This window comes from Microcaecilia unicolor, chromosome 7 (genome assembly GCF_901765095.1).
Source record: "Microcaecilia unicolor chromosome 7, aMicUni1.1, whole genome shotgun sequence".
Taxonomy (NCBI): domain Eukaryota; kingdom Metazoa; phylum Chordata; class Amphibia; order Gymnophiona; family Siphonopidae; genus Microcaecilia; species Microcaecilia unicolor.
This window is the reverse complement of record NC_044037.1, coordinates 17,533,927-17,545,982: the sequence shown is the minus strand read 5'-3', so window position 1 is coordinate 17,545,982 and position 12,056 is coordinate 17,533,927. Positions and strand designations below refer to the sequence as shown.

The following is a 12,056-nucleotide window of genomic DNA, read 5'->3' as shown; positions in this document are numbered from 1 at the left end:
GTAACAGATAGGGGGGGATGGGCCTGGGTCCGCCTGCCTGAAGTGCACTGCAGTACCCACAAAAAACTGCTCCAGGGACCTGCATAGTGCTGTGATGGAGCTGGGTATGACATTTGAGGCTGGCATAGAGGCTGGCAAAAAATGTTTTTTTATTTTATTTTTTGAGTGGGAGGGGGTTGGTGGCCACTGGGGGAGTAAGGGGAGGTGATCCCCGATTTCCTCCGGTGGTCATCTGGTCAGTTCGGGCACCTTTTCAAGGCTTGCCGTAAACAAAAAGGGACCAAGTAAAGTCGGCCAAATGCTCGTCAGGGCCGGCCTTCTTTTTTCCGTTATCGACCAAGGCTGGCCATTTCTTAACCACGCCCCGTCCCGCCTTCGGTACACTGCCGACACGCCCCCTTGAACTTTGGCCGGCCCTGCAACGGAAAGCAGTTGAAGCCGGCCAAAATCGGCTTTCAATTATACCGAGTTGGCCGGCCTTAGGAGAAGGCCGGCCATCTCCCGATTTGTGTCAGAAGATGGCCGCCCTTCTCCTTCGAAAATAAGCAGGCTAGACATAGTTGGAGGTAAATTTCAAAACTTTAATGCGCAAATGTAAGCAGAGCCTAACGTGGCCATGTTTTGCCTATATGGCTGCATCGAGGCAGCTAGAGGGGAACCGAATCACAATTACTTCCCTCTAGGAAAGCAAACTGGCAAATAGCCGGCAGGTTGTGCTTATAACACCAAACAAACAAAGCAGCTGGTTACAATTGCGCATTACGGGACCCTTTTACAAAGCACTGGTAAGCCCAATGTGGGGGTTACTACATGCTAAATCGGAAGTTCCGCTGGCCCAACGCGGCCGCCGGTGGTAATTCCGGCTCGAGCACGCACAATTTCCTGTGAACTGGGGAAACTTTAATTCTAGCGCGGTGCTAACCCGGCAGTGGCGTACCAAGGGGGGGCGGTGGGGGCGGTCTGCCCTGGGTGCACGCCGCTGGGGGGTGCCGCGGCGTACGCCTGGCTCCGAGTTCGCTATCTTCGCTCGTTCGCTGCAGCTCCCTCTGCCCTGGAACAGGTTACTTCCTGTTCCGGGGCAGAGGGAGCTGCAGCGAACGAGCGAAGTTAGCGAACTTTTCGGAGCCGACAGGCACGCGCCGCGGCACCCTCCCAGCGGCGTGCACCCGGGGGGGGGGTGTCATTTCACCAGGGGGGGGGGCGCGCTGCACCCGAGGGAGGGGCGCATCGGCGATCCTGGCTAGGAACGCCACTGTAAGCCGGTGGTAATCGGGCATCACCTCACTTTGCCCGGTTACCATCGGGTTACCACAGGAGCCCTTACCACCACCTCAATGGGTAGCAGTGCTCCCCGCCGCATGGGCACGTGGTAAGAGTAGTCTTATTGTGTGGCCATTTTTTTTGGGGGGGGGGGCTTTATACCCTCTGCGGTAAAAAGGGCCCTGGTGTGTGGGGAAAAACGGCCCCTGCCACTACAGCATGGCTCTTTTTCCCCGCAGCTTAGCAAAAGGACCCCTAAACGTTTGAAATTTACCTTCACTATACCTATGTCATGTATTCGCCACCAAACTATAAGGAACAGGTAGCACTTCTTCACTTCTGTAGCAAGAAAATCAAAATAAAAGCATGATAAAGAGTTCTGTTTCTCTAGATATGTCAGTTCCATTCCCTTGACACCTCCCGTCCGTGTAACCTGGCCTGTATCTTAGACTGCATTAAGAGAGCATGCCAACAGAGGCCGATCCAGCCTTCAGGTACTGAAAGGAAAGTCTTACGTGGAGAACGCATTGTTCTGCTTTTCACATCGAATCCCCTTGCAGTTGTTGGGTTCCTCCGAGGCATTGGTCTCATAATAAAAGTAAAGCTGGTTCAGTCCATTGGCAAAAGCCAGAAGCACCAGGCAGTAGATAAAAAGAAACTTCAAAATGTCTATCAGCATGCGTCCTAGAGAGATCTGCAGGGGTCCGAGGTGGGAGTTGGCTGTAAAAAGGGAGATGAGCCGCAAGGAGCTTAAAATATTGGATATTGCAAACAGCGCTTCGGCAATCAGAGTTGGGTGCCACATTTCCCATTCTTCCCTTGGCCGAGAGCCATTGTACTAAAATGAAACAAAAGAAACACACCGTAAATTTCCAAGCATGACTCAGTGCGGCAAATCTTTTCAAGTCAACACCAAAAGTGCCTTGGCTCAGCAGGTGCTGTGCATCAGTGCTTTAGGAAGCAGGCGTTCCTCATTAATTTGATGACCCTTGGAAATGATCCGGAAATATCTGAGCAAATTTCTGCACTGGAAGGGTCCTTCACTTGGGGCCTTTGGCGGACAGAGCAGAAGAGCTTTCCTGACAAAGGCGCCAAGGGACTGACTCCCCGATAACAGCATTGAGAAATTGCCATCAGAGACGTTTACAATGGAAAATGCTACATTTTGAACAGGCAAGTGATCAGATGGATCTTTTCATAGATACCGGTTAGACATAGGCCAATATTTGGATTTAAAAAAACACCATGATGCAAAGCACAGGTTGAGTATTTTTTGTTGCATTTTGAAAACCAAATCTGATTCCAAACATAAAATACGCAACGAAAATATAAAAGGTTTGCACTCTTCTTAACCACAGGGATCAGTGATTAATATACTGGTTAAAGTGAATCCTAAATATTTGATATATCTGTTTTAAAACTTAAGGCCCCTGCTTACTAAACCGTGCTGTAGGTGCGCTAGCATTTTTAGTGCGTGCTAAAAATGAGCACATGCTAACGCTAGAGACACCCATATATTCCTACTAGCAAAAAAGGCCCGTTTCTGACAGAAATGAAACGGGCGCTTGCAAGGTTTTCCTCGGAGTGTGTATGTTTGAGAGAGAGTGTGTGTGAAAGATGGAGTGTGTGTGTCAGAGAGAGAATGAGAGTCAGAGTGTGTGTGTTTGTGTGAGAGAGATATAGACAGAGAGTGTGTCAGAGAGTGTATGTGAGAGACAGTGAGTGAGTGTGTGCCCCCACCCCCCCTCTAGCAGAGTCCCCCTCCCCACCCTCATCTCTCTGGTCTCAGGACCCCCTCCCTACCTCCCTTTCCCCTGTCCCCCCCCTGCCCCCCTGCAGCCACCCATGTCCAGCGACCCTCCCCTCCTCCTCTTCCCCCCCTCCTCCTCTTCCCCCCCTCCTGCCCCCCTCCATCCACCCATGTCCAGCAACCCTCCCCTCCCCCCTGCACATCAAACCCACTCACCACCCACAGCTGCCACTGGTAACGCTGTCCGGCCGCTGCTGCTTCTCCAGTTGAGCAGCAGTGGCCGCTACAAAAAGAAAAAAAGCCATAAATGTTTTAAAACCTGAAACGCGGCACCATAGACAGGCATCAGACATTGGCTGTCGGCTCTGCAGCTGCACCTCCTCTCGCCTCTCACGTCGCTGTGCTCCTCTGGGGTCTTACTCCAGGGGCAGTGACGTGGAGGCGAGAGGAGCGGCTGAAGAGCCAACAGCCAATGCCTGATGGCTGTCTGCGGTGCCGCATTTCAGGTTTAAAAACATTTATGGCTTTTTTTCTTTTTGTAGCGGCCGCTGGTGCTCAACAGGAGAAGCAGCAGTGGCCGGACAGCGTTACCAGTGGCAGCTGCGGGTGGCAAGGGGTTTGATGTGCTGGGGGGGGGCAAGTGGCAGTGAGCGGCACACTCACAGCTGATTCCCAGGCAGGGGGACGAGTAGGGAAACACGCGGAGCAAGTTGCTCCGCGTGTTTCCCTACTCCTCCCCCTGCCTGGGAATCAGCTGTGAGTGACGTCAGCCTGGCTACGGAGCCTAGCTCAGCAACTCCAGGCACCACGGACACAGGCAGCTACTTTAGAACGTTGGAGGTGAGAATTATTACATAGGATGGGTGGCCCTAGCGTTAGTGCATGCTAATTTTTAGCATGCTCTAAAAACTTTAGCACACCTTAGTAAACAGGGCCACTGTTCTCAACTTACATAGGATTTTGAAAAAAAACTTTATTTTTATTATGCGTTTCTCATATTGCATTCAAAGAATTAACTTGAATATAACAGAAATATACATTCCGTACAATGATGAAAAGAAAAGAATATACTAGGGAATAATTAACCTAACACTTCAGCCCACAATATAAATGGGGACAAGAAAAGGAAAAAATACAATATTCTCGAGGAAATGAAATAAAATTAATGGAAGAACAAGAACGGATTAAAGGCAAGCTGTTGAAACTAGGACATTCAAGTAAGGACGACAGGATTTCCCCTTGCGTTCAAAAATTCTACAAGCTGACTCGATTCAAAGAACGAAAAAATCTGTACCACAATATTGTAATATCAACGACAAGGAAACTTTAACATAAAAATCTCTTCTACTACTACTACTTAACATTTCTAGAGCGCTACTAGGGTTACGCAGCGCTGTACAGTTTAACAGAGAAGGACAGTCCCTGCTCAAGGAGCTTACAATCTAAAGGACAAATGTACAGTCAGTCAAATTGGGCCAGTCTAGATTTCCTGAATAGAGGCATAAAGGTTAGGTGCCGAAGGACTCTAGGGCCAGGACTCTTGCGCTGGGGTTTACGAAGCTGCTAGCATGGCTGGCTGTGCGCTAGTGTCAACACAACCCATTCACTTTGAGTGGGCTGTGCCAGCAATGGCGCACGGAAGGCGCTAGTGCGGCTTAGTAAACAAACATTTTGGTTTTAAAGCCAAGAAATTCCTTCCCCTAACTTGGGTTACAAGGGAAAGGTCAGTAAATATTTGAACATTAGAACCAAGAAACAACTCATTTAAATGACTGAAGTAACGTTTCATAACCATATTACAAGTGTGGATTCAATCACAAAAGTAACCAAAAGAGTAGATTTTCCAGTTATTGGCTCTAATGAAATCTCTAAGAACGCAGTGAGATTCAAAGTCTCCATCTGAAGTCCTTGTTGGTTACTAGCAGTTCCAGATATGTCACCAGAGCAGTGGCGTAGCCAAGGGTGGGCCCCGGTGGGCCCAGGCCCACCCACTTTGGGCTCAGGCCCATCCAGTAGCAGCACACCTATGATGTGGCTGGCAGGCATTCTTCCGAAAACTCCCAACAACTGTCCCTCCTGCATACCTTGTAAATAGATCTTCACCTGCAAGGAGCGACTGATACGTGCTATAGGGCCAACATGAGCAGTGTGTATTAGTTGCTGCTCGCTGCCGGTGAAAATCTATTTAAAAGGTATGTGGGGGGGGGGGGGGGGGGGGATGTTTGAGAGACCATATGGTATGCAGGCGAGAGAGGGAGAGACCAAGTCACTTGTGGGACAAGGCGGAGTTCTTCTGTCCACCCATCTTGGGCCCAGGCCCACCCAAAATTGGGTGTCTGGCTACGCCCCTGCACCAGAGGTCAAAGATTTTATTTTATTTTTGTTACATTTGTACCCCGCACTTTCCCACTCATGGCAGGCTCAATGCGGCGGGCAATGGAGGGTTAAGTGACTTGCCCAGAGTCACAAGGAGCTGCCTATGCCGGGAATCGAACTTATTGGTTGGTATGTCTTCTTAATTGGGAGCTATTGATATACTCTTCCATTTGGACATTTGTTGGGACTCTTTCCCCCAGGGCTATGCATGCTACACAGCAGGGCCCGTGCAGGGATAATAGATGGTCTAGTTGAACCCTTATTCTTGACCCCACCTTCCTACCCCTGCTCTCACCCTTGCTGCCAGTGCCACCGCATCTCTCCAAGACCTGCAGAAATTGCAATAGCAATAAAATAAGAAAGACCTGTGGCATGGAGCCTCTGAATCCTTGCATGTTGAGCTCTGAACATCCCAGGAAACCTGAGTAACAGGGAACAAGACTGGCTGGACTTCCAAGAGGCTCCACCCCACGCTTCTTTCCTCTTTTATTGACATTGCCACCACCACCAGGACCACCGAGATGTGCCAGTGATGTCAACGGTAGGGATGGGAGATCAGCGGTCACCACTGCATGGGCTTTTCTGCTGCCCTCCAAAGTTTGGTGCTCTAGGTAACTGCCCAATTTGTCTAATGGTAGCCCTGGCCTTTCTGCCCAGCCTTGCCCAACCAAGGGCATGGAAGCCAAGCCTGAAATCAAAGATGAATCTTCCATGCGGTTGTGTACAATGCTGCTACTGTGAACATTTAGGAGTCGATATTCCAAGCGATTTAACCGGCCAGAAATGGCTCCAAGCCAGTTAAATCACTTGTTTGAGGCTAACCATTAATTTTTAGTGGCATTTAACCAGTTAGTGCCACTGAAAATAACCATTAGTGCTATTCTGGTGGTGTACTGGGGACGAGGGTGGCACTTGGACAGTTAAGTGCCGATATTCAGTATTTAACCAACTCTCTGACCTCATGTGCAACTTTCTTTAAATTAGTCGCCTTACTTTCTAACTCTTCTTATTCTCTTTCCTATCTACAGTGGTGGAAATAAGTATTTGATCCCTTGCTGATTTTGTAAGTTTGCCCACTGACAAAGACATGAGCAGCCCATAATTGAAGGGTAGGTTATTGGTAACAGTGAGAGATAGCACATCACAAATTAAATCCGGAAAATCACATTGTGGAAAGTATATGAATTTATTTGCATTCTGCAGAGGGAAATAAGTATTTGATCCCTCTGGCAAACAAGACCTAATACTTGGTGGCAAAACCCTTGTTGGCAAGCACAGCGGTCAGACGTCTTCTGTAGTTGATGATGAGGTTTGCACACATGTCAGGAGGAATTTTGGTCCACTCCTCTTTGCAGATCATCTCTAAATCATTAAGAGTTCTGGGCTGTCGCTTGGCAACTCGCAGCTTCAGCTCCCTCCATAAGTTTTCAATGGGATTAAGGTCTGGTGACTGGCTAGGCCACTCCATGACCCTAATGTGCTTCTTCCTGAGCCACTCCTTTGTTGCCTTGGCTGTATGTTTTGGGTCATTGTCGTGCTGGAAGACCCAGCCACGACCCATTTTTAAGGCCCTGGCGGAGGGAAGGAGGTTGTCACTCAGAATTGTACCGTACATGGCCCCATCCATTCTCCCATTGATGCGGTGAAGTAGTCCTGTGCCCTTAGCAGAGAAACACCCCCAAAACATAACATTTCCACCTCCATGCTTGACAGTGGGGATGGTGTTCTTTGGGTCATAGGCAGCATTTCTCTTCCTCCAAACACGGCGAGTTGAGTTCATGCCAAAGAGCTCAATTTTTGTCTCATCTGACCACAGCACCTTCTCCCAATCACTCTCGGCATCATCCAGGTGTTCACTGGCAAACTTCAGACGGGCCGTCACATGTGCCTTCCGGAGCAGGGGGACCTTGCGGGCACTGCAGGATTGCAATCCGTTATGTCGTAATGTGTTACCAATGGTTTTCGTGGTGACAGTGGTCCCAGCTGCCTTGAGATCATTGACAAGTTCCCCCCTTGTAGTTGTAGGCTGATTTCTAACCTTCCTCATGATCAAGGATACCCCACGAGGTGAGATTTTGCGTGGAGCCCCAGATCTTTGTCGATTGACAGTCATTTTGTACTTCTTCCATTTTCTTACTATGGCACCAACAGTTGTCTCCTTCTCGCCCAGCGTCTTACTGATGGTTTTGTAGCCCATTCCAGCCTTGTGCAGGTGTATGATCTTGTCCCTGACATCCTTAGACAGCTCCTTGCTCTTGGCCATTTTGTAGAGGTTAGAGTCTGACTGATTCACTGAGTCTGTGGACAGGTGTCTTTCATACAGGTGACCATTGCCGACAGCTGTCTGTCATGCAGGTAACGAGTTGATTTGGAGCATCTACCTGGTCTGTAGGGGCCAGATCTCTTACTGGTTGGTGGGGGATCAAATACTTATTTCCCTCTGCAGAATGCAAATAAATTCATATACTTTCCACAATGTGATTTTCCGGATTTAATTTGTGATGTGCTATCTCTCACTGTTACCAATAACCTACCCTTCAATTATGGGCTGCTCATGTCTTTGTCAGTGGGCAAACTTACAAAATCAGCAAGGGATCAAATACTTATTTCCACCACTGTATATGTTCCATCTTTGCTTTACTCATCACTATCAATTATAATGTTCTATTACGTACTGTGTTTATTTATTAATTTGCTGAATTTGTACCCCACATTTTCCCACCTATTTGCAGGCTCCATGTGGCTTACACTATGTTGCAAAAGGTATAATCATAAACAGAGTACGAGGTTTGGTCTAATTTAACATATTACTGTGTAAGAAATGAGGTAGATACTGTAGGTCAGTAGAATTATTTACATAACACAAAATAAAACAGGTAAGATATAATGACCAATAGTGATAATATGATTAACATAATCAAATTAGAAGGGATCAGTATTAGTTGGTTTAGATATAGAATGGAATGAAGACATCGTAAGTAGTATACTATGCCCAGGGCTTTTTTTGAGGGGGTACTGAGTGCCGGCACCTTTTCCATTGTCTGCTAAAATTGACCCACGGATCCTAAGTTTTAATGAAAGAGCTCAGGCCCTACACACCAATTCTGTCTTATCATAGACTCTGTGACTGGTTGCAGGGGGCCTGGCTATTGTGGGGTGGGTCCCTCATTGATCTCTCCTTGAAGGGTGGCCTAGCATTTGAGTACCGGCACCTTTTTTTGCTAGAAAAAATGCACTGACTATGCCATACTTTGTATTGTTATTTGAATATTTTTACAGCTGTAACCACCTATTGCTCATGTATGATCTATTCTTACTGTGCTTCGCCTTGAGTGAATTCCTTCAAAAAGGCGGAAAATAAATCATAATAATAAATTAATTAATTAACCGGCCAGGTTAACCACATAAAACTGAATATCGCACTGAACCAGCTATATGTAAGCCGGCTCCAGAAACCCAGAAATGGAATGCTGGCACCTGGACATCGCCCAGCACTGAATTTCCAGGTTCAACACCCGCTGCGGTCAGCAAAACACCGATCGCCACCGGCTGATTATCGGGCCTTTAATGATCATTATATTGTCTCAACGCGAATTGACGCTTGAATTACAACAGCAGTTGGTGAACAGCGTTTTGTGTCCCTGCAACATATTTGATCAAAAAATTGAACAACGCCCAAGAAAGCTATTGATGTAACCCTCCTCCTGCTTTTCTGCATGTCAGCTATTTATCCACAAGATTTAAAGGCAGCAGTTGATGAGAACTCAGTAAGATCTTCCGATTGCTGAGCCCTACTCAGCAATACGGCCTCTACCATCTTCAGCAGAGCGTTCAGCTCAAATCACAAATGACCTTAAGCCAGCTGTGGCAGCCGTTTATCGATCGCTGGACAGGGCACTGTTCAGGGTGACAAGCCTACATGGTTTTCTTCAGAGACAATAAAAAAATAAACAGGACAGAAAAGATACAGATTATTGAAATAACAGAATCCTATATAATAAAACGCACCTCCAACGTTCTGAAACCGAGAAAGTGAAGCCTTCAAGCCTTGAAGCATTCCTGCAACGTTCCGGAACTATGTGTCGTCAGTTGAGGAGATGGAGCCTTACAGAGCGCACGAATGCTTCAAGGCTTCACTTTCTCACACACACTCACTCTCTGTCTCTCACATACACTCTCTCTCACACACACATACACTCTCTCTCTCTGTGACACACACACTCTGTCTCTCACTCATTCTGTCTCTCACACACACACTCCATCTCTCACACACACTGTCTCTCTCACACACACACTCCGAGGAAAACCTTGCTAGCGCCCGTTTCATTTGTGTCAGAAACGGGCCTGTTTTACTAGTAATATATATTATGGAATCTGCTAACGTGTTCTACTGTAACAACTGAGGATGTTGGGGGGGGGGGGAGGGGAATGGTACTGCCAAGGCTGCCCCCCAGCTACATTTCTCTTGTTTTATTTATTTTTATTTTATTTAGATTTTGCTCATACCTTTTTCAGTAGTAGCTCAAGGTGAGTTGCATTCAGGTACTCTGGATGTTTCTCTGTCCCAGGAGGGCTCACAATCTAAGATGCCCAGTAACCCCTCCCCCCACCTCCCAGCATGTGCTGTGCAATGCTGTGTGAGACTGTGTGATGCTGCACGATGCTGTTTCCTGACACTCTCCTTCCTCAGGTCTGCAGACTCGACCTGACGGACTTTGATTGAGTTACTTAATCCGTTTTGCTTTGTTCTAATGGCCCATAACATATTGAACTGCAGATTTCTTACAGCGCACTGCAGAGAGGGGAGCACGTCCAGTCATCGCTCAGTGCCAGCAGCCGGTGTTAATACTTTGGCACCTCACGGCTGATGCGGCAGATGGAAAACATTTTGAAAACAATCAACATCCCTTTAAAAAAAAAAAAAAAAGCCTTATCTGTCATTTTCACTGACCATTTCTATAACCTCAGCTTGTACAGAAAAGGAAATGACCTTTTTTCTTTTGGTTGGGTGCCCTGATTTTAGACTCTGGACAAGGCAAGTAACATAACATAGTAAATTTGGGCAGATCAAGACCTGCGCGGTCCATCCAGCCTTGCCCACCAAGGTGGCCCGAGTTGAATCTGGCGCTCTGTGCAGGTTCCACTACTTCATGATTAAACACTAACATAAAGAAACCGAGGAATCTAAAATAAAGTAATTTCTATAATCACATAAATTATTCAATATACTTACTACCTTTACCTTTACTATAATAAACTGCTCTGTTATCAGTACAAACTTTTATAAATATCCAAGTTGTTTATAATTATTAAAAGTGCACAATTACCAACCCCAAATTACACCACTGACTTGAGCGAATCACAGAATTTGCCCCGAATGGATACACACAGTGGTGTGCTGGAGCAGGCTCTCACAGGCTCGCAAGAGCCGGTTGTTAAGTTTTTAAGAATTTTGGGAGCCGGTTGTTAAAGTAGGGGCCCTCCATGGCTACTTTAACAACTGGCTCCCAAAATGTGGGCTTGGGCCCCCTGCTGAATTCTCTTTTACTTTGCTGGTGGGGATGCTGAGCCCTGCCAGCCAAGTACATAGACTGCTGCTGCTCCCCGCTCCTTGTTTCCAGCTCTGAGCAGCAGACTGGGACTTCTCCAGCATAAGTGAGACGTTTCAGCATGCTGCTCAGAGCAGGTATGCCTAGCGTGCCCGCACGAAGGGAGGGAGGAGAGAGAGGCAAGTGTTGCTCCCCCCACCCCACCCCCCTCCCCGGCCACCCCTAGCCCTTCCAACTGCATAGCTGGCTTCATCCGGAGAAAGAGCCTGTTGTTAAAAATTTACCAGCACACCCCTGGATACACATTTTCACATTATTGTTATTTTTAATAGCACTACTACTTTTACCATTATTTTGATTGTTTTATGTTTTATATGCAAATTGAAGGTTTTCTTGTTTTTAACCTTTTTATGTATGTATTTATTTTGTATGTAGTGTTTGACCCATGTAGTGCTATTAAATGTACACAGTGCTGCACACATTATGTGGAGGTACTTTCTCTGTCAGCTCACAATCTCAGTTTTAAATGTTTTTGTACTTGGGGCAATGGAGGGTTAAGTGACTTGCTCAAGGTCACAAGGAGCTGTAGTAGGAATTGAACCCACGTTGCCAGCATCAAAGCCCAGTGCATTAACCATTAGACTATTAGACCATTAACTACTAGACTAAGCCCCCTGGGTAAAAAGTAGACAGGTCTTTGTACCAGTGCGGTTAGTCTGAACACTGCTCCCTTAGTGCCTTGAATGGGCAAATTATCTTGCACTGGAGCCCACTACTGTCTTGAGAACTGTCCCTTACCTACAGCATCCAGACTTTTCAATGCACTAATCTTACTGGCCCCTCTCTGGCTTCTCTATTCACTGACCCAGGAACAGCTTTGAATTTCTAACCTGCGGCATACAATAATTACAGCATCATATGTAGCCTGTCAGTTGCACTCAGGAATGCAATTACTTAAATGAATCTCCAGTTCTTTTGAAAAGCTGAGCTGGCAGTGTGGCTGAATATAATTACCTAACCCAGATCCAAAATCCCAAATTGTTTTTCGCAATTAGTTTTCTTGTCTTTTAATGACACTAGCTTTCCCATGTACCCTTTTACATGGAATCCGTATTATTTTA

At 46.8% G+C, this 12,056-nt stretch overlaps 1 protein-coding gene across 2 annotated transcripts in view; it reads right to left on the bottom strand.

Annotated features, from left to right (window-relative positions):
• The window catches only part of TRPC5 (transient receptor potential cation channel subfamily C member 5), a 154,171-nt gene that overhangs the window by 47,191 nt on the left and 94,924 nt on the right, over nt 1-12,056 (bottom strand). For both annotated transcript variants that reach the window (XM_030209460.1, XM_030209459.1), the window contains exon 5: nt 1,776-2,098. In XM_030209460.1, the coding sequence (XP_030065320.1) occupies nt 1,776-2,098 (323 nt within the window). The remainder of the gene's footprint in view (nt 1-1,775; nt 2,099-12,056) is intronic.